This window comes from Hippocampus guttulatus, chromosome 7 (assembly GCF_054856545.1).
Source record: "Hippocampus guttulatus isolate MCC_2025c chromosome 7, RoL_Hgut_1.0, whole genome shotgun sequence".
NCBI classification, from domain to species: Eukaryota; Metazoa; Chordata; class Actinopteri; order Syngnathiformes; family Syngnathidae; genus Hippocampus; species Hippocampus guttulatus.
The window spans coordinates 13,540,168-13,566,886 of record NC_141267.1 but is presented as its reverse complement, the minus strand read 5'-3'; the positions used below and the strand labels follow the sequence as shown (position 1 = coordinate 13,566,886).

General features: G+C 41.3%; 2 protein-coding genes across 4 annotated transcripts in view; one reads left to right on the top strand and one right to left on the bottom strand.

Moving 5' to 3' along the window:
• Positions 1–10,313, bottom strand: part of cacna1ea (calcium channel, voltage-dependent, R type, alpha 1E subunit a) — a 90,231-nt gene extending 79,918 nt beyond the window's left edge. The window contains exons 1-2 of the mRNA XM_086114792.1: positions 10,254–10,313; positions 1,884–2,375 (exon numbers count right to left, since the gene is read on the bottom strand). Coding sequence (XP_085970918.1) covers positions 1,884–2,371 — 488 coding nt within the window. The 5' untranslated portion in view covers positions 2,372–2,375; positions 10,254–10,313. The remainder of the gene's footprint in view (positions 1–1,883; positions 2,376–10,253) is intronic.
• A 1,212-nt stretch (positions 10,314–11,525) lies between these two features.
• The window catches only part of cep350 (centrosomal protein 350), a 26,382-nt gene continuing 11,188 nt past the window's right edge, over positions 11,526–26,719 (top strand). For all 3 annotated transcript variants that reach the window (XM_086115512.1, XM_086115511.1, XM_086115510.1), the window contains exons 1-26: positions 11,526–11,853; positions 15,032–15,117; positions 15,215–15,258; positions 15,467–15,575; positions 15,721–15,871; positions 16,419–17,041; positions 17,144–17,257; positions 17,342–17,449; positions 17,875–17,991; positions 19,293–20,032; positions 20,158–20,276; positions 21,088–22,061; positions 22,182–22,317; positions 22,576–22,697; positions 22,775–22,908; positions 23,232–23,376; positions 23,553–23,716; positions 23,846–23,956; positions 24,073–24,147; positions 24,267–24,385; positions 24,646–24,717; positions 24,807–25,021; positions 25,124–25,314; positions 25,532–25,810; positions 25,916–26,065; positions 26,158–26,318. In XM_086115512.1, the coding sequence (XP_085971638.1) occupies positions 15,036–15,117; positions 15,215–15,258; positions 15,467–15,575; positions 15,721–15,871; positions 16,419–17,041; positions 17,144–17,257; positions 17,342–17,449; positions 17,875–17,991; positions 19,293–20,032; positions 20,158–20,276; positions 21,088–22,061; positions 22,182–22,317; positions 22,576–22,697; positions 22,775–22,908; positions 23,232–23,376; positions 23,553–23,716; positions 23,846–23,956; positions 24,073–24,147; positions 24,267–24,385; positions 24,646–24,717; positions 24,807–25,021; positions 25,124–25,314; positions 25,532–25,810; positions 25,916–26,065; positions 26,158–26,318 (5,255 nt within the window). In that variant the 5' untranslated portion in view covers positions 11,526–11,853; positions 15,032–15,035. The remainder of the gene's footprint in view (positions 11,854–15,031; positions 15,118–15,214; positions 15,259–15,466; positions 15,576–15,720; positions 15,872–16,418; positions 17,042–17,143; positions 17,258–17,341; positions 17,450–17,874; positions 17,992–19,292; positions 20,033–20,157; positions 20,277–21,087; positions 22,062–22,181; positions 22,318–22,575; positions 22,698–22,774; positions 22,909–23,231; positions 23,377–23,552; positions 23,717–23,845; positions 23,957–24,072; positions 24,148–24,266; positions 24,386–24,645; positions 24,718–24,806; positions 25,022–25,123; positions 25,315–25,531; positions 25,811–25,915; positions 26,066–26,157; positions 26,319–26,719) is intronic.

Here is a 26,719-nt window from a genome sequence, read left to right as displayed (position 1 = left end):
GGGACCAAAGCCTGCTGCGAATAGCAAAAATCCACAAGTAATTGACACTCCCCTTGAAAGGTTTATAAGAAAACTATACTGTAATAGCCTATAGGTGCCAGATGATCTCACAAAACATTGCTTTTGTCGAAATGAAACTCCTCAACTTAGTGCATCAGACTTCCTTGTCATCAATATGCCAAAGGATGGCGCCAAAGTAACACTTTGATCGTTTTGACCTGGGCACAGGTGAGTGCTAAAGTGACAATGGAATACTGTTTAAGATCTCCTTTATTTGTCCCACACTGGGGAAATTTCCAGCCTACATCAGCAAGAATGTGGGTAGAAAGAAGAAAGAAGAAAAAACAAAGACCGTTCAATTAAGTGCAATATAAATACAAAATGGATAAATCGCAGTGCTATTTACAATTGATTTTCACATCATTTAATTATTATTATTATTGTTATTATTTTTATTCAGCAGCCTGACAGCAGTCGGTAGGAACGAGCGTCGGTATCTGTCCTTCTTGCAGCGCGGGTGTAACAGTCTCTGGCTGAAGGAGTTACCTAGTGCCGTCTCCCCCCCAAAGTGTTACAATTTGGTACTGGTGGCAATTACCCGGTATGTGCTTTTCCCAGCCTTTAGCCACTGACATGAGTGTTTATAACTAGCTTCACAACTCCAGTCAATGATTGATAAATCAAATGCAGTATAAGTGGAATATAAAATGTTTATCGATGGGCCCCCTCTTCTCCAGTAATGACTGTAACGTCTCAATGACTGACTTAACTGTTTATTTTAAGACATCAATTCATCTTCCATATGGTTGCCTGTTAAATGGCATCTGAAGTCTAGCACAGCATATATCCAATACAGACACAACCTTGTTTTGCCATCTAGCTTCGACCAAATCAGAAATGGGTTGCTGTCCACCAAGCAAACATTTCACTCACTGACTTGCTGCCAATAATGAAAATGATATGAATAATCCATCCATCCATCTATTTTCCTATCCGCTTTATCCTCACAAGGGTCACCGGGGGTGCTGGAGCCTATCCCAGCTGTCTTCAGGCAGTAAGCAGGGGACACCCTGAACCAGTTGCTAGCCAATCGCAGGGCACACAGAGACAAACAACCATCCACGCTAACACTCACCCTCACCTAGGGTGAGTGTTAGGGACAATTTAGAGTGTTCAATCAGCCAGCCAAGCACGTTTTTGGAATGTGGGAGGAAACCGGAGAAAACCCACGCAGGCCCGGGGAGAACATGCAAACTCCACATTGGCGCCTAACGACTGGACCACCGGGCCACCGAATAAGCAACATATTTGATTAAATCATAGCTAAGTATTATGTACTATAAAAGTCCATCAAAGAGGACCCATTTAAAGCGCATAGTTCCAAAATAGACGGGTGGGTGCGGAGGGTCTAAGCAGGGCTACAAGTGTGCCCCTCCTCTGGTCTACAACGTCTTCGCTCCCCGACACCTCAAAACCAGCCTTCAAGTTTTGTTGCGATGTGCTGAGGTGTTTTTTCCAGATGTCACACACTACCCCACCGGCAGGTAAACAAGCTCTTGAGTCGAACCACCTGTGGCTAAAGACAAACTATGGCAGGGTTTGCTTTCTGGACCTGGATTTGACAGGAGGATTTGTATTTTGGCCATCGCTGTGTTTCTTGGATGGGTTGAAACTGTCAAATGAATTTCGGTGCTCTGTACGTGTGACATGCAATGATAACATTTGATTTCCACTAAACAGAATACTTCAACAAACTGACGCACAACACAGAAGTCGATAAAACCCATGCATAACCGCTAGTACCACTATGATAATATTTATGCTAAGACCATAAATGAGAACACACATTCGACAAAAATATGTTTGAACAGAATGATACTTACTCCCATTCCTTGCGGCGTGCCTGTGGAGTGCTGTGGATCTTATGGGCCTGGTGCGCCTTCACTATGTCCTTCTGCTCGATGATGCCGCCCCGACGTCTCTTGATCACATTGGGGCTAATGGGCAAATCTCCATCAATCATCAGCAAGCTCCCTCCAACATCAAAAGATGAGGTCACATCCAGGGTAAGGCCAGCTCTGTTTTGGTGCGGAGACCCCGGCACGTGGGAGAGGTACAGGGTGTCGCGGCTGCTCGAGAGACTGTAGGGCTCAAGGAGAGAAGGGGAGCCAGAACACAGGCTCGAACCGCCAGCCGGTCCAAGCCGATGCTTCTGCCAGCTCTCACCGTCCCCGTGGGATGAGTGGAGAATGTGGTGTCTTGGGGTGCTGTTGCCACACACGGGCTCTAAAGCAAGACCCAAAGCACCCTCTGGGCAATGCGGTCCTCCTGGAGGCCTGGGTAGGCCCAACGTATTATGATCGCCTGTCATCCTCCTGCATAAATAAGGAGAAAAGAGAAACAACTGTAAATGAGGAAATCTATTATTGAGAAATACTATAACTGCAAAGTCATTTCAATACCATTTCTCCTTTCCGTGTTAGTTTTACTGTGTGAAATAGAATCTCATATAAACTGTAAAATATTTAGTATCAACATTGAATTGTGTGCCAGCAAAATCTGAATAATACAATGTTTGTTAATACAGTATACAAAGTACATGAAATCATTCCCTCTGGCACAAATACTGTACGGTATGGAAGCGGTAAGCTCGGAAATTAGCTCACGCAGATGTATTTTGTGCTATTTTTTGGAGGGGGGGGGCTTTCATGCTACACCTGTTCAAAAGAAGTGTTAGCTTTGAACATGGGTATTGTGTTTAAACATAGAATAATGAGAGAAGACAAGAAAAATATAGTGACACTGTGTGACGTTGCACAGTGGTGGAGGACCCCAAAAAGCAGGCAGGAGAGAGGAGCAGGGTGTACTTGAAGAAGTGTATTGATAAAACACAGAGAAAACAAAATCCAAAAACAATCATAGTCCAAAGTAGCAAACAAAAACAGCAACTGAAGCTAAAACAGAACCGTGACCAAAACATGACCGAAACAAACCTGACAGTAGCCAAGAGCAAACAATGACCCGACAATGAGTGGTTGGGCTGGGAGTCCTTTTAAAGCACTAATTACCTAATGACCAACAGGTGTGCAGCTGCAGGGGGAGCCCTACAGTGCCACCTGTTGGTCCCAAACCAAATCATGACACACTGAACCTTATACAGTATTAAGTGAACACCCCCCCCCCCCATTCACAGCACTAAGACTCCATTGTCACCTCCACATCATTTGCTCTCAAAGTTAGGCTGGAGGGGGGGGGGGGATTCTATTCTTTGGTGCAATTTTCAGTGAACACAATGGTCTTTTTACCCTTGACAAGTGAGAATGAAAAAAAGATGCATGAAGAGCAGCACACATTATGCCTTTAACAACACTTAAAACCGCAAGACTTTTTTCGTCTAACAGTTAAGATAAAGATAAAATCCTGTAGCGTTAAAGTTTTATGGTTTCAATTTCCGTTTCTTTGTATCAGAATGGCATCAGAGCCAATAAGGGCTCTGAGGTGATGATATATCATCATTGCAGTATTGCTCTAGTACTTCAGAACTAGTCAGCATTTGAGCTGACAAGTACAAGTCAGGGATTTAGATATTTTCATTTAGTTTGGATTTATCGGGGCTACCATTAACACTTTAATGCCTAACCCATCAAGGAATATCCAGAAAAATCAGATTTTTGGCAACTGAGAAGTTCATTAACCCTTATAACAAAATCCACAGAAATATTTTTGCCATATCATGTTGTTTTAGATATTTGTCGTATTCCATTTATAAGCATTATGTAGATTACATCTGAAAATGAAAATTTGTGGATTTTTTAAAATTATTTTTTTAATTATTTTAAACCTGCAGTATCAAATTTGATACAGATGATTCAATGTAATATAAAGAATGAGTTACATAATGAAAATGCATGTATCAAATATGATACAATTGGCATTATAGGGTTAAGCAGGATGAAACCAGTCGGACAAATAAACACTACGGTTTCCTCAGAAAAAAACGTGAATACTGAGGAAAAAAATCTAATTGAAACATTAAGGCTCTGGTGAAAACCAAAATGCCATGCAATGCGACTTAATTTAAATAATAATAATAATAATGAATGAAGGAGCCATTCAGAGTGTGGTTGCGTGCCGGCCGGCAGATGCCTAACCCTGTGTTAGGTTTAGCAACCAACATCTGTGGATCTGAATCAGGTGGATTCAACTGCATTCAATCGCCTGTCACCATGGTAACACTAACTTAGAATCTACAGTGATTACGACACCTTTAAAGCTGCCATGACAGCCCCTTCTGTTGGGAATGGCTTGCCCAGCCTTTAAATCAATAGTATCATAAATCAATCTGTGCAACACGCGTTTGACTATTTCAGCCACACAATCTGCTGCTGTAGTTTCTGACTGATGAAGTCCATTACTTCACACACTTTCAATTTCTTGCTCTGTAATGGCAGACAGAAACAATGTTGTTGCTCTGGAAAGCAAAGCGTAATAAGGTTACATGTAAAGCCGCTTGAGTTGTGGCAGATTTCATTTGAAGACTTTTTCCATGAGAATGAGTCCATCGTGAATACTCACTCTTCCATAGACGTGACTGGATAAAAACATAAGACGCACAACAATTTACTGCAGGTCTTTTGGCCCAATGTGTCTGTCTTGGAGTGAAAGAGATTGATCTTTTGAAGCCATTTCGAAAATTACATTTTCAAACTTAGTCTACAGTGGTGCCAGCACAATCAGCTGACATATCAGGATGCTGGATTTCAGAGCGTTTGATCACACCAAGATCTGAATTACCGTACTTGCAGTAATGCATCACTTTGCTGATGACACAAATTCAGTTTTTGTTTCCCTCGATTCAAATAAACAATGAAAGCTTTCAAGTGGGCCAAGGCATTAACTGAATATGGCAAAGAAAAATGTAATTTGAATAAAAGGCACAAGGTTACTTATTCATCAAGTCAACTCTTGTCAGCTCGTAGGAACACCTTACTAATCTATGAGTAATCATACCTGTCAACTCATACGGTTTAGCCATAGTTCATCCGGATTTTGTGGTGAATCTTACGTATATGGCCGTATCGCACAAATCATACGGATTCTGAACATTTCCGGGGTTTTTTCACCAACTCCAAATGATTTGGAGTTGGTGAAAAAAGTAACGCAGGAATACAACTCTGAACACAGTAATGCCACTAAGTAGAATGATGATTAGACATTAACCAGACATTGTATTATGGAGATCTACAATAAATATCATGGAAAATTTCGTGGTTTTTTTCTGCCGTTATTTTGACATATAAAATGCTTTGGTATGTTATAAGGATTTTTTGCTCTTTATAAGGATTTTTTTGGTAGTTTATACAGGTTGGCGCTCCAAAAAGTTGACAGGTATGAGTAATTGAAATAAAAGTTAGGTGTACAAATTCCTACAAAGCATCCACATTTGCCACCCACCACATTAGTCGAGATGTATCAAAAACAAATATAATGCTCAGTTTTGTAATATCCTTATTATTGTGGTTTTGGTAGCAAAGTGTGCGTAACGGTTAGCATGGCTGCCTCACGGGCTGTATCCAAATTCACAGGGTGCGTCCTCCGAAGGCCGCATTTTTGGCCGCATGAAGTCACTTCAGGCGCAACTCGACCGCATGCGATTTCCAAATTCTAAAATGACAATTCGCAGGCTGGGTTCTTCGACGCTTTCAAACACAAATATTACACAAAGCGTTAATAATCTGTCACGTCTTGTCAATCTTTATCCTATTTACATACTTTTGGTCTTCTCCTTTCGCTTGCTGCTTGCCTCTGACTCCATTGTGGTAACTATTTGTTTAACCAGAACTCAGTCTCACGTCGACAGTGTGGAACTAATAATAATAGTAATAATAATTCCCCCCTAATTAGCTTTTCAGGAGTCTAGCTGCTGATTATCCTTATTCACAGAGCTTTCTGTGTGCCATTACACCGTAAAAGTCCATTCAAAAGACTCAATGTGTTGACAACATGACCAGAATCAATTGCTTTTTTTCCCTTTTTTTTTAATGCTCTCAGCTGTATGTCCAGGTGTCTGCACGGTCGCTAATATAGAGTGATGGAGGTTCTCTGACAGACGAGAGACCTGTGTGCACCTGCCGTACTCAGACGTCAACACTAGAGACCCATTACACATCACATCTCATCAAATTCAAAAGAAAACCAACATGAAACCTGTCCAACCTGAAATACTTTATGAATTTATTGAATAACACCTTGCTAAGCAACAAGGTTAGCAAATATGACTCACCTTCCAATATAAGTCAAAGGCGAGTTATTTTGTGACACATAAACTTGGTCCCGACCGTTTGCATTTGGTGAGCCAATTAATCAACAGTGTTGCTCATCGATGAGCCGAGGAAAGAACGCAGCCGCCTATATGCAGCTTGCTTTAGTCACCCATCTAATGATGATATAGTTAAAAATAATGGTTAAATGTAGTGCTCACTGTGGGGGATAAAATGAAGAGATCATAGACTGAGCTACCGTAATTATTAAGAAAACAAATGACTTCTCTTACAAATGTGCTGATTGAGTATCTAAACAGCATTTAGGCATTACTACGATATAACTGGGCGTGAGAATACTACATTGAGCTAACTTTAAGCTGAGCACAACTATGAACTTGCTCACTATACACCACACCTTAGTGGACTTCACACAAAAGATGGATCCACTTTGCAATTATTAATTTTTCCGCTGAGGCAACTGATGAACTGTCAAAACAGTTAAAAATAGTTTCATGATTAGTACTTTGATTTGTCCCAATGGCTTGATCAAACTGGCCTGTCTATTGCTTCTCTGCTTGGGTCTTCCACTTCTGCCACCATCGCCACAATAGGTGTGACACTATAAAGTTGAAGCTTGTTTTGTCATCTGTTATTCCACTATCCTACTGATTGCCACGGTATTGTTTCAGTATTGGTATCAAACTATTTTTTTGTGAGCAAAGTATTGAAGACAATTTTGCTTTTATGGTGGGAAGAGTACCTGTGGAGTTTTGCTCCATTATGAGGTCCAGTTCTTCCACACCAAATCCAAATCTAAGCATGCCTTACTTGAGCTTGCAGAAAATGACCTTCCCCAAACTGTTCCCAAAAAGGTGGAAAAAGAGCTCTGCTAAGTGTGTTTATAAGATGAAGAATTGAATCTCTGATTGAATGTTTTTTTTTTGTGAGTCCACACCATTCTTTGCGGTAGCTTCCATTTTCTTCAAGTTCCATTAACAACAACCAACTGCTGCTGGGGCTTATTAAAGTTTCATGTCGCTGTTGCCTATTGCATTATAAACACTGAAAGGCTTTAGATTTGATGGATCAATTGGTTTGAAGTTTGCTTTGATAGTGCGCTTTCTGTGCAACTGATGGCAAGACCCCAAGTTAATAATTCATTGACAATATTAATATCTGTCAGATAGCACTTCAGTGTTGAGGTTTAAAATATAACATCAACTGGAAGTCGATTCATTTGCTTTTAAACACACGATGAAACTCGCTCTCGAATTGCCTTCGTAACAAGAAGTAATTCATTTAATTTAATGAAAGGGCGTGCTACTTGGCTGCTCCGGTTGAATATGCATTGTGTTCAAATGTGGTAGCCATGGTGCTAAGTGGATTCACGTGTCCTAGCCAATGGTCATGGTTTTCCTATTGGGTACACCCATCGTATGATGAAAAGACATTTCTCAAAGAAACCCTACTGTGGTGTTGACCTTCATGAAAACGGAGCCATTATGTAACACCGGGGACATGTTGTATTGCTAATGATCAACGCTACTAATAAAAGCTTCATACTGGCCAATCACTGGAAGCCATGGTGAGGAAAGAAATCATACTGGGCTGTTCTCTGTACTTTTGAAAAGGATTTGACAGCTTGTTACATTTAGAATTCACTTGCAAAAATACAATGTATTCAAATGTTTTGCACAAAATTATCGGTGGAGCATACAATATTGAGGAGACCTACTGTAATGTGGAAAATTATGGTTAAAATAAAATGAAAACCTGGAAAAAACATTTTTTCTTTCCTTGACTTTTCAAATCTAATGCAGCCCACCAGATTTAATGAGTCATTCATTGATTACCATAATCGGTCTGCCCTTCATAAAACAATGGGTCGTGGGTAAGCAAAGGCACACCTGTGCAATAACTATTTTGTGCAATCAGCCTGGTGATCTTCCCCACCTGTGAGGTGGATTATCTCAGTAGAGGAGAAATGCACGCCAGGCGGTGTAGACATTTGTGAACATAAATTGAGGGAAATTCCTCTTAATAGGCCTTTGGTATACAGTACATGAAAAAGTTTTAGCTTTGAGTCCAGCCCATTAACAAAAGTGTTGCATTTATATCCTTGTTCCGTATAAATGCATTTAGGTTTTTTTGGTTCTATATTCTTACAGAATGAAATAAGTGGTATGAAGTTCTGCCTGACTCAGTAGTGAAGATAGCACATTTTGGAGGAGTTTGCAATATTCATTTTATACTTTTCATTACACACAGATGTGTGAACTGTCAATAAAGACAGAAAATGTGCTTCTCATTCTGGAGCAAGTCCTTGGAATTTCATTCATCTATTTTCTCATGTGCTTATCCTCACAAGGGTCATGGGCGTGCTAGAGCCTATCCCAGCTATCTTCGGGCAGTAGGCGGGGCACACCCTGAACTGGTTGCCAGCCAATCGCAGGGCACACGTAGACCAACAACCATTCGCGGTCACACTCACACCTGGGGACAATTTAGAGTGTTCCATTAACCTACCACGCATTTTTTTGGAATGTGGGAGGAAACCAGAGTACCCGGAAAAAACCCACGCAAGCACAGGGAGAACACCCAAACTCCACATAGGAACGCCGGAGCCAGAATCGAACCCTGCACATCTGCACTGTGAGGCGGACGTGCCGCCCCTTGACATAAAGATGAAAAGGTTTGGCTTTGAGCACTGTAAACAAAGAGCCACTCCTGATGAATGGTGAGTACTGTTTATCAATAAACTAAATGTTCCATAATCTCTTCCACAGGTTCATTTTTGTGCTAAATAAATACACAGATTTTACATGTACAGTAGCTTTTCTTCCACTAAGGGTGTTCTTTAACCTAGACAAACAAACCACATTGAGAGTTCAGATGAGACTCACCCAAATAAATTGGACTGGAAAGTACTAAGTGTGAATGTGATGTAGTCATTAAGCAGTATTGACGCAAGCAGTGGTCAGTGTGCCTTCAAGTGCAGTACACCAATAAATCAATGCTGGTACTCATAGTGCCACTGCAGTTACGATGTGAGGAGAGTCCAAAAGAATTTAAAAAAGTACACCAATAAATCAATGCTGGTACTCATCGTGCCGCTGCAGTTACTATGTGAGATGAGTCCAAAAGAATTAAAAAGTACACCAATAAATCAATGCTGGTACTCAGTGCCGCTGCAGTTACAATGTGGGGAGAGTCCAAAAGAATTAAAAAGCCAAGCAGTGATGGTTTCTTGTAACAGCGTTGTGCCTCCAACAGTCTGCCAACTCCTGCACTGATTATTCAAACTGCCTGTCTTTATTGCCACGCTGCCATACCATGGGAATATAGACTGTACTCGCTCTAATTGATTACTTGAGATACAGGTAACCAGAAAAGGAAACAAGTTCATGTTTGTTTGTGAGTGTGTGTGTGTGTGTGTGTGTGAGTAGATTTACCTAAACGTGTACTATTATGCATGCAGAGAAACAAGTCAAAATTTTCTTTTTAATTATTCCCCTCTGCGGCAATGAGGTCTGCATTTCTTAATTCCCGAGCTCTAACTGGGTGTGTGCCTTCCTCAGCACGTGTCAGTCACAAACAGCATTTAATTGAGGTGTGTTTCCATCATTAAAGAAAATCCGTTTGTGTTTAATAATTCAGTGTTTGAATAAATAAAAACGACGAAATCAACCACCTCTGTTTAACAAACATGTTTTAATTTAGTGAAGTCCAAAACTCTACATTCCTCCGCATTTTCCCCTTTTCCCCATGACAATAAAGAGTATCCACATGAGTATTAAAGCCTAAGAGAACGCACCTTGCCAGTATTTGGCACGCATTTCTACAAACAAATCATGAACACCTTGTTCCGCTTGAACGCAACTCAAACATCCCAAAATTGACGTCTACGAACAGGAAACTTTTAACCATCCATCCATCCATTAGCCGAGTCACATATATCACAAAAGATGCAACATACATTAGATTTCATACCTTAAAGTCTTGTCTTTTCGGTCGATGAACGGCAAGCGTGGCAGCGGCTTCCAATGCGTCCGACAGCCTGTCGGCGAGAGCGCAGAAGGGGTTTGATTGGGGGGCTCAGGAGGAGGTGGCGAGGTTCGTCATTGGAGCCCCTTTTACTAACTGAAAAGAAGACCCAGCGCAAAGAAACAAACATTCACACATGCAAGCAAACAAACAAACAAGTAAATAAAATCTGCTCACACATTCGTAATTATCTTTCAAATACTTTTGGTCAGCTCCACCGTGATGCATTTGTGTATTTATAAGTCACCTGTAAGCCCTTCCTGCCTAATGAATGTTACAATACAGTACTGTATTCGTGTGAATGTAATAGGAATCTTGACCGCAAGATGGCAGTAGACGCACGGAAATTTCTCATACAGTAATATAACCAACTCCATGCATGAATCGGTTAATTATTGATTTTGTTTAATTTGAATTGATCTCAACGCAAGCTCTGTCTTTCTTTTCAATACTTTGTTAATGAGAAACTCCACTCAACTGCCATACCTAGTTAAACGAAAGAAATTATTATTATTATTATTATTATTATTATTATGCATCCATCCATTTTCTAATTTCCTTATCCTCACAAGTGTCGCGGACGTGCAGGAGCCTATGCCAGTTGTCTTCGGGCAGTAGGCGGTGTACACCTTGAACTGGTTGCCAGCCAATCGCAGGGCACACATAGACCAACAACCATTCACGCTCACACTCACACCTTGGGACAATTTGGAGTGTTCAATCAGCCGACCATGCATGTTTTTGGATTGTGTGAGGAAACTGGAGTACCCGGAGAAAACCCATGTAGGCACCGGGAGAGCATGCAAACTCCACACAGGAAGGCCGGAGCCAGAATCGAGGGAAAATTGAGGGAAATTCCTCACCCTTCACCTCTGCACTGTGAGGCCGGCGTGCTAATCAGTAGACTATTATTATCATGATTATTATTGTCCTTTTTTTTCACATTTCAAATGCTACAATTTGCAAGATAGTGTCTGAGACTATTTACATTCATTATATATTATTGCATTAGTTTTAGTCCTGAATAAAACAAATACTACAAAATGGAATTCAGTTTCAAGATAATGGCGTAGGCCACAAAGTTAACCCAAAGTAATAATAATAATTTTAAAAAAATGCTTTTGTTTTTCATTGGATTAGATTTCCCCTTTTTTTCGACGCGCCAATAATCTCGCGATATTTCGGTGAGTCGCCCGTCACAAAGCGCCCCATCTTGGATATCTCGTTTTCTGTGGTTCCAAGAGGTTCATACCTTTAACCCGGCAAGATAAACTCAGAAGCGGGTAGCCAATTTTTGTTTCCGGAACACGAACAAAATTTATTTTTCTTCCCTGGGAAATCTCTCGGACGGCAAACATGGCTGCGCGTCGCTGAAAAAGTTGCTATTTTAGCACAAGTGGTAGTCCCTAGCTGCTTGGAGCTAACATTAGCAAACAGACTACTGAAGCGATCTGAAGATTTTTTTGATGATGTAAGGACTTTTTCTTTCTCGAACCCATCAGCATAATCATGGACGTCTAAATGATTCGGACCCCTATCTTTAACGGTAAGCATTGTGTCTTTTATCATTGTTTTTTTTAATCAGAATTAATTCTCGGCTAGCTCAATTTTGAACTCTTGAATTTCCTGGGCCGGCAAACATATGAGTCATATTAAAGTTAGAGGTAAAAAGAGTTGGTGTTGTGATATTTACGAGAAAATGCTTGAGGATTTAATCGTAGACCATACTAGTAATCATAGCTGACCTTTCGTTCACACCCTATAAAGATTATCGACAGGTTTAAAAAGCCCCGTTAAGGAAAAGTACTGCCTACAATTTAAAGGCTGTAAAAAGAGTTCATCAACAACTCTTGTGAAACGTCTTAAAAACGCAACATTAAAAACCTCACGGGGATCATTCCTTCCCGTTGTCATGTTTGTAGCTAAGCAACTTAACTTTTCTTAACGACCACTGTCCGCTGAGGTGTGGTTGTGTCTTCATCTACCACTTCTTCAATTCTTCAGGATAACCATGATAATACATGTGCTGTTCCCCCCACCATCTTATGTTAATGCAGAAATCAGCAGGAGTAATCAAAAATACAGTTAGTGGCTTCATAGTTTCAGTTTTGACAGTCCCGTTTATATGGACTCAAAACTGATAAGTCGAACACGTAAGCCGCCTGCATTCAAAAGTGTAATCACTTTTTTTAAAAACTCCTATGCCACCACAATATATGTGTACTAGTAGGACTGAACAATTAATGGAATTAAAATTGACATGGGAGGGGAAAAAACCCTGCTTCATATCGTTGGTTGGTAAACTTTATTTTTATTTATATTATATTTATTCATTTATGGAGTTTGTAAATATGTTTAGATGCTTAAGAAGTACAGTCATATTGTTTGCACGTCGTTTAATGCAACACAACAAGTTGAAGTGATACATTTGTTTTGTTTATATTATTGTTTTGATCAGATTTATGATTTACTGTTTTAGATATATGCCACACTTGTTTGGTAAAATTTTGCGATGTTGTCGTGATCATGTAAGACTGCACAATTCTAATGGATGTAGGTAAAAATATTGTTTTTCGTATTAGTTGTTCATTTGGCTTTATTTTACTGTAGGCCGATTTAACAGATTTGATGCTTTTAATATCGTGACATGACAACAATGATATTGTGGCAGTTTTAATATCACATATTGCCACCGTATTGTATCGTTGTTTATTCTGTCCACAAACCTTTAAATAGCAATTTGCTCAGTCTTTGTTAGCTGTTTGTTAAATATCGTGCTTGTGCAAGAGTTGCTCACGTGCTTGCGCAAGGCTTGCTCACCTGTCAGTAAAGTGGTTTAAGGTACAGCATACGCATCATACATGACTAAGCTGGAAATGTAACTCGCACCGGGTGTTTCCTGCTCGCTCTGTCAGAAAGGGAGTATGCGCAGCTCAGGGCAATGTCATATGATTCATATGACCAAAGTGCATGACTTTTCTTTTTTAAAAGTCCCTTTTAAAAAAAATACAATCTAATCAAGTTTTCTCCGACAATATGAGCCAGTGTGGCCGTTGAGAGGGAAAGGCCCTCACAGGGTCCCAGCTTGGACTCTATATGGCTGCTGCACTCTTGTATTACAGGTCTTTTTAGGCAAACGTCACACACATGACATTTGATAATCTTCAGTTTCACCCTCCCTCATGAAAACCTGCAGAGGTGAACACAGTGTTGTAAAACCAGTTTTAAATGACAAGTTGACATAACTGTGTGCCGCAGAAACTTAAGTGTTGTCGCAGAAGGTATATACAGTCATAAGGAACCTGCTAATTTCATATACTGTACTTGTTTGATTGGGTTTATTATGTATTGACATCAAGGACAGTCTTATCTCTTATTGCCTCCAGCTGGCTCATTTCCTTGTTTGAAACTGCTGACTGTTCCTTTTCTCTTCTTCTGTATTGTTCTTTGTTTTGATTTTCATTTGCCCTTTTGGCTGTTGATCGTCAAACTTGAAACAAGGTATGCGGTTGGTGGGCATGAGCTGTCCATGCAACGTGACCGCGGAAAGTCCATATCACTGGTATATTATTGATTATCAATATTAATATCTTGAATGTTCATATCCAGATATCAATAGGGTAACAATACATTGCCAACCCCGAATGCAGATAATACTGTAGAAGGAGTTGACTGGAATTCCCAACATACCTTGAGCTGCCCCTTTTTCAAAATATGTTAGTTCATTCTATCGTAATGTAGCAGTTTTCATTGTGAGTTCACCGACCTCGTTATTTATTAATTTACTTTAGCTGTTCAGGTCTCGCGGCCCGGTGGGCGACTCGTTAGCGTGTCGGCATCACAGTGCAGAGGTTCAGAGTTCGATTCTGGATTCCGGCCTCCCTGTGTGGAGGTCGCATGTTCTTCCCGTGCCTGCGTGGGTTTTATCCGGGTACTCCGGCTTCCTCCCACATTCTAAAATATGCATGGCAGGTTAATGGAACACTCTTAATTTTTTTCCTAGGTGTGAGTTTGAGTGTGAGCGCGGAGGGTTGTTTGTGTCTGTGTGCCCTGTGATTGGCTGGCAACCAGTTCAGGGTGTCCCCCACCGACTGCATGAAGACAGTTGGGATAAGCTGCAGCATGCCCGGCCGGCCCTTGTGAGGCTAAGCGGATCAGAAAATGGATGGGTGGATGGATGTTCAGCTCTCCAGCCTGTCCCTAATTAGTGGCATTTTAATCCTAAAATTTAAAATGATGCAAGGGAATTTTTCATCTACTCATGCTTGTGTGAACAGAAAAATTTCAGGTTTGTTTGTTTAGTTATTTTTGAAAATGGTATTCTTGACCATATTTTGTCATAAACCAACTTCTGCTCCTCACTTCAGCCCATTTATCAGTGAATATTGAAACTGAATTGAGTGCTTTACTTTACAAGGTGACTTACAGTGACATGTCATGAAGTTAGATTTAATTTTGTACCTTAGGTTTGCTTGTGTGGTGGCAATTCTTCCCTGGTTTGTTGTTCAACTTGTGCCATCAGTGTGGTACTAGCATTGTAAGTAAAAGCTTTTCTCCATCTGATCAAGCGGCCACTGTCATTCATAATATTCGTCATATATTTAGTGGTTCATTTGAAATCCTTGACGGTCGTGTACTGAAGCAAACATGTTGTTGGCCTATATAAGCAATGACCGTATTAAATACCCAGTGTTCTACATCTCATTGTCTAACCTTGTCTGCAGGTGAATGGGTGAGATGAGGAGTAGTAAAAGGGCTTTGCCCCTTGGTGTCACAGTTCATCAGCACACAGATCACAACGTTGATACAGGTTTGTAATCAAACACACTATTTAATTTTAAGTAGTTGATGTGTCTGGTATATCACATTTGATATTCATTGTCATAATTATCTTCCTCTTTCAACAGATTTAACAACTGCATGGAACAGTTTGCCTCAGTCCAAAGCCGCTGTAAGTATACATAATCCATTGCATCTCCAGTGCAGCTTTTACTGTTACAATGATTAGGGTGGTGTTGGTGATGTTGTTGCCTTTTATTTTGCAATATTCATACAAAGTGAGATAGTAATTATTGATTTTTAACAAAGACAAAGTTGATACTGACGTCCGTGGACTAATGACAAACCACAGAGAAAATGATATATCATTATTCGTGTAGCTGCGACGAATAGAAAACCATGTGGAGGCCGTTCCTGGGACAACAGCACTCCTCCTCTCTGTTATGGACCCGCCCAAGAAGAAGATATCTGTATCGGTCCGCAGCAGAGGTTGGTTATTTCAACATGTTGCTTAATTATGTTCCTAAAAAATTGAGAATCAATATATTCAAAATGGTCTTTATATTTTAAAATAAAAATTCCTTAGTTTGTTTTATTGTGTTGGGATATTAAGATTGCATTTTCATCATCACAGATGAGACGAGGGGGTCCTCAAAGTTCAAAGAACATTGGCGGTCAAGTTCCAAAAAGAGACGCTCACGCAGCCCGCTAAGAAACGCCACCCAAGACAGCAATGTCAGCCAGCACAACAGTATGGCGCTCAGGGAACAGCTGGCTTCGTACAGGTTGGGATGGACAATTTGTACAAATATTTCTGTCTTTGTCCTGTGATGTTGTTTGTGGCTTGTTGATGTTGTTTGTGCCTTGTGGTAATCCAAAATGCTAAAACATTGAAATGATAATGATTTTAACTCACATTCAAGTTAGGAAAATAAACAATTCCAATGTACTATTATCTACTATTATAATCAATACCTGTAACACATTTAAGAAATGTAATGAAAAAAAGATGGTCAAGTCTTATTCTGTGAACTGAAAGGTATAGTTGCAGTTGAGAAATTCAATGTCATGTCACCTTAAATGCCATCCAAGGAGAAATGAAGAACTTTGTCACAACAAAATGTTGTGTCTCTTAGTAATAACTCGTTATCACATGAAATGTCCATTTTTTTTGGTGGGTACACATCTACTGTAATGTAAATCGATGAAGCCATGTTTGCATTCTAAAAGCGACCATCCAAACAAGATGTCAGCCTCCATATGTGTGAATGTTGAATTAAGACTAAATCTTGATCCTCTTTGCTGATCCAACGTAATCTGGTTTGTCTCCAGAGAGACCGCCCCTCCATCACAACCCTCATCTCAGCTGGAGGCTTTCACGCCGCAGTCAATGTCAGGGCATGTGTCCCCATCCTCAGACGCTCCGTTGAGCAAGCCCGTCTACCATAAAGACTTTTGGGACAAGCACACAGATGGGACCCAGGACATCACGCACTCTGAAGACAGCACGGAGGTCTGCTACCTCAATGACCCGCCCACTGTAGACACCCAGCAGATTTCTGCTAACCCATCACATGCAACAAGTGCAGTCCCAGCTATGGAGACTTGCAGTCCCGAGGCACAACTCACTCGTCGCAGCATGGATATTCAAAGGTCCAGTCAGTTTCTACCTCCTGCCTCTGACTTGATATGTAGATGGGAAAGCACTCCTTCCACCAGTCCAGGCTCTGATTCCCAGCGTTTGGAAAACCTTAGGCGACATCAACCGGATGATAAACTGGAAAAGCTCAAAGAGCGTATTCGAAGGCAGGTAAAACATCAGGAGGAGACTGCAGAAAAGGAAAAAGTGTTGGGCCATCTTGAGCAGCCCATAATATCCGCCAAGAGTAACAGAGGCGGCACTACAGCCAAAATAAGGAAGGTAGCAGCTGCACCACAAGCGCCTACTTACAAAGGTATCATACTCACACTTTATGACAGTTCTTATTATAGTAGCAACACAGTTTTGCAATAAATGTTCTGCAAATTTTGATTTTATTTGTTTGCTTCTTCCTCAGGCTTCAGCAAAACTGAGGCCAGGACCCGTGCTTCCCATGGGAATGCGTTAAAAGAAGAGGATCTTCACAGTTTAAACAAGGACCTGCGAAAGGACCCATTAAAGCGGTCTGCTGGTAAGACACAACATAAAACTTTGATGTAAGGAGCGAGATACTCGGCGGCAGAGGTCTTACATGTTTATTGTGTTTTTGTTACAGGAAGCTTGGCACCCAGGCCGCAACAGGAACGGCATCATTCTGTAGAGGGAGAAGCGAAACCAACCAGGAAAATCCACAAAGCTGCCTCTGGCCAAAATGCAAAAACAGGTTGGAATAAGGATACGTATGGACTTTCATCAAAATATAGTTAACAAGCGTGATTGTTTTTGTGCTCGGCATTTTGATAGGGACAGGTATAGACACACACTGTAGACAAGTATTGCATACCCTTGTTGTCTGCCTCACGTCGATGGTTTCTCTGGTTTTTGCTACCTCTTCCGACTTGATTTGTTTGAGTTCATTCATGAAGCGTGGTTCCATAAATAGCTCCAGAATCTGTAGCCAAGTTCATGTGATTCTTCCGATCACATCAAACAGAAGCTTGTTTGTCTACATGTATCTGGATTACCAGGAACTACTTGAACATTTCTGTGCGCTTTTAAATGGTATTTTCCAGAGATTTTAGCACCTGTTTATTATATCTGTAATTGCACTTGACAAGCGAGTACATTATTAACATATTTTTCTTGCAGTGATTACCCCTGCTTCCTGGCGTGAGGGCTTGAAGCTGGTAAACAAGATACTTGGTACCGCTCCCAAGCAATCCAGGGTGAACAGGCACCATCTCGAAGACAAACCGCACCAAACAGGTTGGGGCAAGTGAACTCTTCAATCCATACATTATGCCACAGACCTCTTTTTTTTCCTTCTTCTTCTTCAACTCACATCAAGCCATTGCAGTATAGAGAGCTGACTCAGCCCAACTCTAAACTTGCCATCTTTGCTTTATCTACACTGGAGTCCACCCATGAATTTGAAGCTGTTACATACATGCCCTCTGGTCTTGTATGAGAGTTTGAATATCTAAATACATGGCATGCTAGCACACTTAGACAATGCAGCTTTTATAAATAACAAAAGTTCCTAAGTTGATGACTGACTATATCGTGACATCCCCCTCATCTTATAAACTTTGTCTCTACTGACTGCCCATGACCAGCAGGAATTGAGGTCGACTGGCTGTTTCGGTTGGGTGATCAATGAGGCGTAGCCTGATTTGATGATGAGGTTGCGCCCACTGCTGCCGGCAAAGACCCTAGGGAGTGGCGGAGTAGGATTGGCATCCAGTGAATCTTGGCTCAATTTAGGGTGGTTCACAACTGCCTGGATTCGATTCTTTAAAATCAAGACTGTGATTTTCGATTTATCACGGATTAAAGTTGGCATGGCAACTCCCACCCAACCCCCGTTACTTCAATATGCTGTCTTTACTGTATTTTCACGACCATACGGTGCACTGTATTAAAAAGTGTAGTGTCAGTTACGGGTGCTATTTCTGTATTTAACAAATACACAAGGCGCATTGTATTATTAGACGCAGTCATGGTAAAACGTACGCTAGCTTAAACTATTCAGTAGCATGCATCCACGCTAGCGTATGTTTTTAAAAAGGCAGCGGGAGCAAAACTGAGTTCGGTTGTACTTTAAGTAGCCACTAAAATTGTTGGAGAACGTTCGGCGAATGTTTGCGACGAACCCTGATGAGAACTCAACATATGCTACCTTTGCCAACACTCAAACGTTGACCTCTCAGTGGGATACGGGCCTCAAGTTTAACAAGTACCTGCAATCAGTTCTTCAACTTTGTCATCTTGTTTTTTAAACATCATAATGCACTTAACATATTTCATTGGAACATTTTGGACAGAACACAGGTCACTATTTGAGTGGAATACATATTCAGTATATTTGATTTGAGACAACAATATTGTGTGTGTGGTTATTTTTTCGGTCATTCAAAAGATAGTTCACCCTTTGCCCTTAATATTGGAATTAGTTGCTCAAACAATTTGTACCACTATAATGAGTGCATCATAAGCAATTACTGGGTTACCTATGAGCTACATTGTATTGAAGTTCATATTCTCACCCTCCACCCTACTGTTAACAGCTTCCCATCGGCGGTCCACTGTCGACAAAGGCTCTGAAGCAAACCACCGTCCTCGCCCTAGAAGCACAGACAGGAGTCAAAGTGCATTACAGGCTCAATCCAGAAGCCACTCCACCTCCACTTCTAGCCCCTTGTCTGCTTGTCAGGACAAGTGCCCAGTGCCTCTAGGCAAAGACCTCTTGTCAGCAGACATCCGGGCCATATTTGATGACCCACTGCTTGAATGCAAGGCAGCTGAAGAGGAGGAGCGGTCTCGGACAAGATCTGGGAGAGGTAAGGGTGGTCAGAAGGGGAAAGCAAGGTCATTGTCTCAAACAAGGACTCCCCTCTCCTTCTGGGGAACAACTGTGCCAACATATGGCCCCTCAAGAGGGTGTCATAGTGCCAACCCCTCCCCACATCGACCAGGGTCCACCAGTGTGGCTGAAACTCAGGAGAAGAAGCGGCACTATGATTCAGACAAAATCCGTCAGTACATTGTTAAGCAAAAAGAAGAAAGAAAAAGACGACAGGCAGAAGAGAAGAAGTCTTTGAAAGAGGAGTCAGAGAAAAGAAACCAGAGGCTTCAGGAGCTCTACAGAAGGCAAAAGGAAATGGCTAAAACTGTAGTCACTCCCATCGAAGCAGCTGGGGCCCCTTGGCAGAAACGATATAGAGAAGAGACCTACAACCTTCTCACAATGGATGAGACCCATCTTGGAGAGGCCATTCAGATGCAATCTTCTGTGTCAAATCACCTGGTATGTACACTATTACAAGCATTGAACTCATTTGTTCCATTTTCAAACAAATATGCCGAAAGAAATATGTTGCAGAAAGTTTGATGAAGTGGCCGCCTTACTCCTGTTTTAACTTTTCACCACAGAGACCAATGTACCAGCCCTCTGGAGAGTCGGACAAAGAGAATAAGAAAATGGAACTACCACAGAGCCCCTCAAGCAGTGACAGGTCTTTGACTGATCAGCTATCTCCTCCACTACAAAGGTAGATATATGTGAGATGACCCAGTACCATCTACACAGAAATAACAAGTGGGATATGCTTGGTGATTTCTCAATTTTTAGAGGATTGTATATATGAAGCTACCATACTTTGTCATTGTGTCCTTGGGTGTCTTGAAAGGCGCTTATAAATAAAATCTATTATTATTATTATTATTATTGTGTCCGACAAGCCTTGTGACACCGCGTTCATAATTTACACAACAGTTCGTCAGTTACAGTGGAATATTGATGTTGTAATCTGGTCATGTTTTGTTTCTCTCCAAATGTTTTAGTGGTAATCTCTTTACTCAAATGATCATATTTAAATTAGGGCTGCAATTAACGATTACTTCAGTAATCCATTGATTTGTCAATTTATTTAGTTGATTAATCAATTAAAGAGGGTCCATTGCTATATTTAAAAACAGGACATTATTTCACATTGTCATTCCAGAAAACACAGAAACATAAATTAAGATTCAATTACTGGTTTGGTCCGTCATGCCAGAAAATTGATCAATCAAAAATGTCAATTGTTGAAAAAGGTAAAAGAAGATTTTTGCAAATGTTTTATTTTTACTCAACACAAATCTGAGATTATGGTTGAGAGGCTGAAATTCAGTGTATTTGGACAACTTTAAATAAACAAGGACACAAAACGATTAATTGATTTCCAAAGTAATGATTGATTCATTTGATCATAGATTAGCTTGACTTTAAAAGAATTGTATTTCAGTGTAGTCTGCAGGAAATAAATTTGCAATGACTTGTGGCGAGCTGCTTACTGCATCTATTTGGCATTTCTGTTTCAGGGGTGATTTGGATGTTGGAGTTACTTCTCGACTTAATCCTGACCTCAGCCCAGCTGTTCAGTCTATCTCCGCCTCCAGCGCTGGTGCACTAGGGTGTACAATTTATGACCCTCTCCTTTCTCAACCTCAGAGGCTGGAGAACACAGTGACGGCTGGTGACGTCAAACCCACTTTTGCTGAAGCCCCCACCTGGTCTCAGTCAAAGAGGTCCCGTATTGACGCCCTCAAAGCCACAGCCATCTCTCTCTCTAATCGCATTGAGAATGAAGCCCGGCAGATTGCCCGGGTGGGAATCAACTTTGGCGAGGCAACTTCTTTGGACGCAGATATTTTGGCCCCGAGGTCCACTCGGGCTGATCTTGATGAGAGAGGCTTGGCGTCTGGACCTGGCACATTTGAAAATGCCGACTTGACATCGAGGCTCCATAGACTTATAACAAACGCGGGTCTTAGTCCATACAATAGTGCATCTCTTCCGGGAGCTGGGAATTTGCACACCTTCAAAGGGCAGCCACAACAAATTACACCTGATCGAACAGAGCGCTCTGCTTGCAACTATGGATTGGAAAGGAACCAAGTCAATGGCTTAGAGAGAACAGATGACATGCCTCATATTAGACCCTATAGAACAGCTGAGGAGAACGGGGAGAATAGGACAGATCTACATGACTCAAGTGGTGGTTCTATCAGTGAGGGTACCATTTTGAGTGAGGGGAGCTTCAGTAAGGATGAAATGAGTCCTCCTCACCCTCCCACCAATCATGTTCTGAGATTGGCAGATCACGCCAATGACTGTCCTGGTCAAAGAATGGAAGCGCAACGCCTCACTGACTTCCAGAAGGAGGCCGCCAAGTGCTTGGCCCTCACCTCACAATTAACGCCTCAGAACTGCAATAAAATGCCCTGGGAGGAGTTGAACAAAGGAGACCCTTTCAGTGTAATCAACATTTACTTAAAGAACCTCAATGTTAAAGGTTAGTTTAGTCATAATTACCTCTGTATGACCCTGCCTGGTGCCCGGTGATGTTGAAATTAAAGGATAGTACTTGCAATGTCCACAAAAATATGAATTTGTCCTTGTCTTTCTCCCACAGTGAATGACGGGAATTCCCCATCTTCTTGCTCTATTCAGTCAGGAGGGTCCCACAGAGATGCAGCAGTCTATGATGATGACTTTGTGTCATTTCATAGCATTAGCCAACAGTCAAAGAACACTTCCAGTCCACACAGGTGATTTAATAAATCTCTGCTTTTAAAATGAACCACCAGGTGGCATTCATGCCACAATTGGAAAACTTTTTTTTTTGAATGTATTCAGGATTGTTCAGTTTGATAAGTTTTAAGATTTCTTTGTGTTTTGGTTTTGTTTCAAATAAATGATCATCTTCAAACTCTATTTGCAACGTTTCAATTGGATAGTTGCAGAGGTTGTTCTTGGAATTGCTTTAAGAATGATTGGTTTGTGATGTTTCTGTATCTTACTTCTAGTGGGGCAATGGAAAGTAAAAAGTCTCCACAATCCCGAGGGAGACTGGCTTCGCCTTCAGCCTTTCCTGATTTGGGTTTGTCGCAAGCAGCAGCCTCTCTCATGAATGATTGTCGAATAAACGGTAGGCTCAAGCCACAGGCAAACCTTTTCTTTAATTGTGTGCAATTTAATTGTCTCCTCCTCAACCTTTCTCTTCAGGTAAACTCCAGTATTCACCGACTGCCCTGCAGCAGTACATGGCAGCAGAGCTCAAGTACCAGGAGTCCATAGAGGAGTCTTTGAGACAGCTTGGGGATGTGGAGAGACTGATGGGTCTACCCATGGCTCCGCAGGTTAGTGCAGAGTTTGCCTTAATGCTGAAGGCGAAATAGCATTTTTGGTTTTGTTCAGAATTGTCATCATTTATGCCGCATTATTTATGTCATTAACCCAGATATTTGACATTTGGCTGCTCACAATTAAATGACTTTTATTTGCATTGTACTGTATTTTTTTTTAAACTTGTAATAATCTTTGGAATTGCAAGTGACTAATTTTTGGGTGATTCAGATGTAGAGTAACAATCTGCAGCTCATCCATACATACTATTAATTTAATTTCAATAAATAGCAGTATGTGTTCCTCACGTCATCAAAATGTTCCCTCAACATTGCAGTCCAAGCAACAAAAGTCTCCACCATCAAGAGGACAAATGACTTCTCCTTCTGGCTTTCTGGGCTCTACGCCAGCCGCAGATCTTTGCTCGGAATCTCCCAGAAATGGCCTCAGTGCCGGGCCCAGTAAAAGCAGCAGGGCCACAGGTAAATAATCACATATCGAATACATTTACAAAAGATTAAATAGCTTTAACCTTTTTATCGGGACTTTTTTATATATATAAATAAGCTAGACAAACGAGTTTCTGTTTTTCCAGGCTCGTTAGTCATGAGTCAGCATCACGCATGAAGCTTCTCTTCTTCCCCATTCCTTCTTTCAGGTAATCTTCAATATTCTCCGGCCGCCCTGCATCATCATATGACAGCAGAGCTCCAGTACCAGGAGTGCATAGATGAGTCCTTTAGACATCTAGGGGATGTGGAGAGGCTGATGGGTGTGTCTGTAGCCCAGCAGGAGAGTCCTTCATTGGCACAAATACTTGAGGTAAAACAAGGCCATGGTTTTTATTTCATAAAATAAGGACAAATTGATTATGTTAATATATCCTTTTATACTTTCAATCTCTTTAATTTTTGTTAAATGGCAACCTGCCTTTCTTTTTAAACCTCATAGGCCAAGCAGCAGAAATATGAGAATGACCTTTATGAGCAGAAGATCCAGGCTGAAAGAAAGGCTTTGGAGGCCCAGCTGCAGCGTGAAGAAGACAGGCAAAGAACGGCCCGGGTACAAATTCACATTCAATACTCCTCAGCTGATCTTTTACTTTCTTCTCAGCAAAAAATTACCAGTTGGAAATATGAAGAGATTCATGTTTAAAGTGCCGGCTTGTTTTTGGACAGGCTCATGAAGAATTGCTGGAAAAACTAGTATTAACTCAAAAAGAGACGGCCGAAGCAGCGCGTCACATCAAAGAGGTTAGCATACTGTACTTTGACACGGCTGATTGATTGTGGGGTCACAATAATAAATGCATGATTCCCACTGTAAACACAAGCGCCCAGTATGTCATCAGTTTGCAAAATGTTTCTACCAGTTGACAGATCTGGCACGGACTCAGATCGAAGGAGCTCTCGCTGTGTCCGTTGTTGCGCCCGAGTCTTCGATTCTGACCAAGCACCATCGGGAAAAGCAGAGCCAATCAGATTCCGACAGGTAAGACCTTTCTTCAAGTCCTAGCTCACCAATAAATAAATTAACTACATTTTAACTCATTCACTCCCAAAGACATATTTATGTCTTTTCACACTCCACACGTTCAACCCCAGATACTTTTTTTTTTTTTCAAATTTTCCAAGACTTAGGGTAAAAATAAACAAATAAATAAAAATGGGGTCTAGAATTGGCGGTTACTGAATGAGTTAATATTACACAGTTGAACACTCAAATTTAATTTTGTTTAATTGTGCTTCCAGCTTCCAGAGAGAGGAATCAAGTCGAAGCCTCAGTCAGACTGACTCACGGCCTGTGCAAAGATCCAATCACATGTACTAGCTGTACTTACATAACACAAGTCTCAGTTAATTACAGTAGACACGAGGAGCAAAGTATAACCCCCCCTCTCTCATTTCTTTAGTGGTGCAAACGATAGCTGTCCCAATAGCCCCTCACACACATCTGCGGAACACATCCAGGAGGTGAACAAAGAAGAAACAGAATTGGAATGGAAGAAAGAACATGACAAGCAGGCAGAGAGGGAACCGGGCAGCAATTCAGTAGAGGAGGAATGTCCCACTGCGGACAACGACTCCCTCTGTACTGAAAGCATCCCCTCTGTAGCTGATGACAAGGGTACCACATAAAAACACATCCCAGTCAATTTTGAGCTCACAACTGCATTCCATCATGAATTACAATGGACAGACACTGCAATATGCTTGTCTCGTTTCTCAGAGTACTCTTTCAAGTTTGACTCGTCAAGAACGGAGGATGAGGTGGAAGAATGCTCCTTCAGCTCTTTGCTGCCCTCTAAGGTGCACCGCCGCAGTTCTTTGGAGAACAGGTCACACCTCCACGAGGATTCAGAGGATGAAGCTGTAGAGGACAACTCAACACTCGTCTCAGGGTCACATCATGGTACAAAGGTGAGAGGCCTGTTCGTGCAGTTTTGTGTGGCCACTTCAATGGAACCATCTAAGATTGGCCAAGAAGCTCCACTTGTGGATGTACGTTGCGTGTGTTCCCTCACTGTCTCACTTCCTTTGAATTCTACTGTTTAAATTTAACTTGCCTTTTATTGTGATGTATAGATTGTCTTTTCACCAACCGTAGACTCAAATTATTTGCCTTTTTCGTCCGCAGCATCAAAATCCAAATATGTCCTTTTCTGGTGGAAAGGACAGCTTCTCCCGGTTCACCATGGACATGGTGCGTCAGCACATGAAAGACGAGGATCTACGACTGCAGCATCAGAACGCTCTGCTGCGTCTGCGCCAGAAAGCTGTCAAGGAAAAGATCAGAACTGAGCTGGCATGGCTGGAACACCAGAAAAAGCAGCTGAGGAATAAGGGCGAGGATGACAAATTGCCACCTATCAGAAAGAAGCAGAAGGGCCTTTTATTAAGACTTCAGGAGGAGCAGGTAATTAACAGTTAACACCACACGGGTATCCTAATCTAATCAGCCATTGCTTTGCGCACACATATATATTTTTTTTAACACAAATGATGTTGTAACCCTGGTAAGGCTGAGATCAAGCGTCTTCAAGAAGCAAATAAAGTAGCGAGGAAAGAAAAGCAGCTGCTGTTGAAGCAGCAAGAAGAGATTGAGCGAATGAGGACCTCAACACAGAGACTAAAAGAGCGTCTCAAGTCTGCTGGTGGTCAAGTGCCCCCTGTACGTAGTACAGTAGAACCGTTGTCTCGTCAAGAAAAAGTTAACTGAATTTTTTAAACTAAAAAAAAAAAAGTCCTCCATCTGTTCTCAAGGAGTCTCCAGTGTCAGAAACGCCTGTGTCAGAAGCAGCTCCTTCCAACATGAGACCTACCGATGACAGCCGCACCCCATCGCCATCGCCTTCCGTCTCTGCTAGCGAGACGAGCAGCATCATGCAGAAGCTCAAGAAGATGCGTTCCCGTATGGATGAAAAGTAAATGCTCTTCTTCATTAATTCAATCGTACTGAATTTGATTTTGCAAACCTCCCTCACCCTGGTTGTAATTATCAATGCTGAGTGTTGAGAGAAAAAGAAAAACTGATTAGAAACTAAACAAATTTAAACTAACAGTCATTCATACTCTTTTTCTTATGGTTGTGAAAACAATGTTGATCGCTCCATCACAAAGCTGTGGGCATAGGGGATCGAGAAAATCTTGAGCTCTGGGAACATTTATCCTTGTTTTTTTTTTTTATTAGCTGACTTTTTATTTGTTTTTATAACCCATATTTTGCTACATCTGCACCATACAACGTGACTGTTGTGTTTTATTCAGTCTTCCGAACAAAGGTTGTTTTTTGTGCCCGATAAACAAACTTGGTACTTGTTTTTGT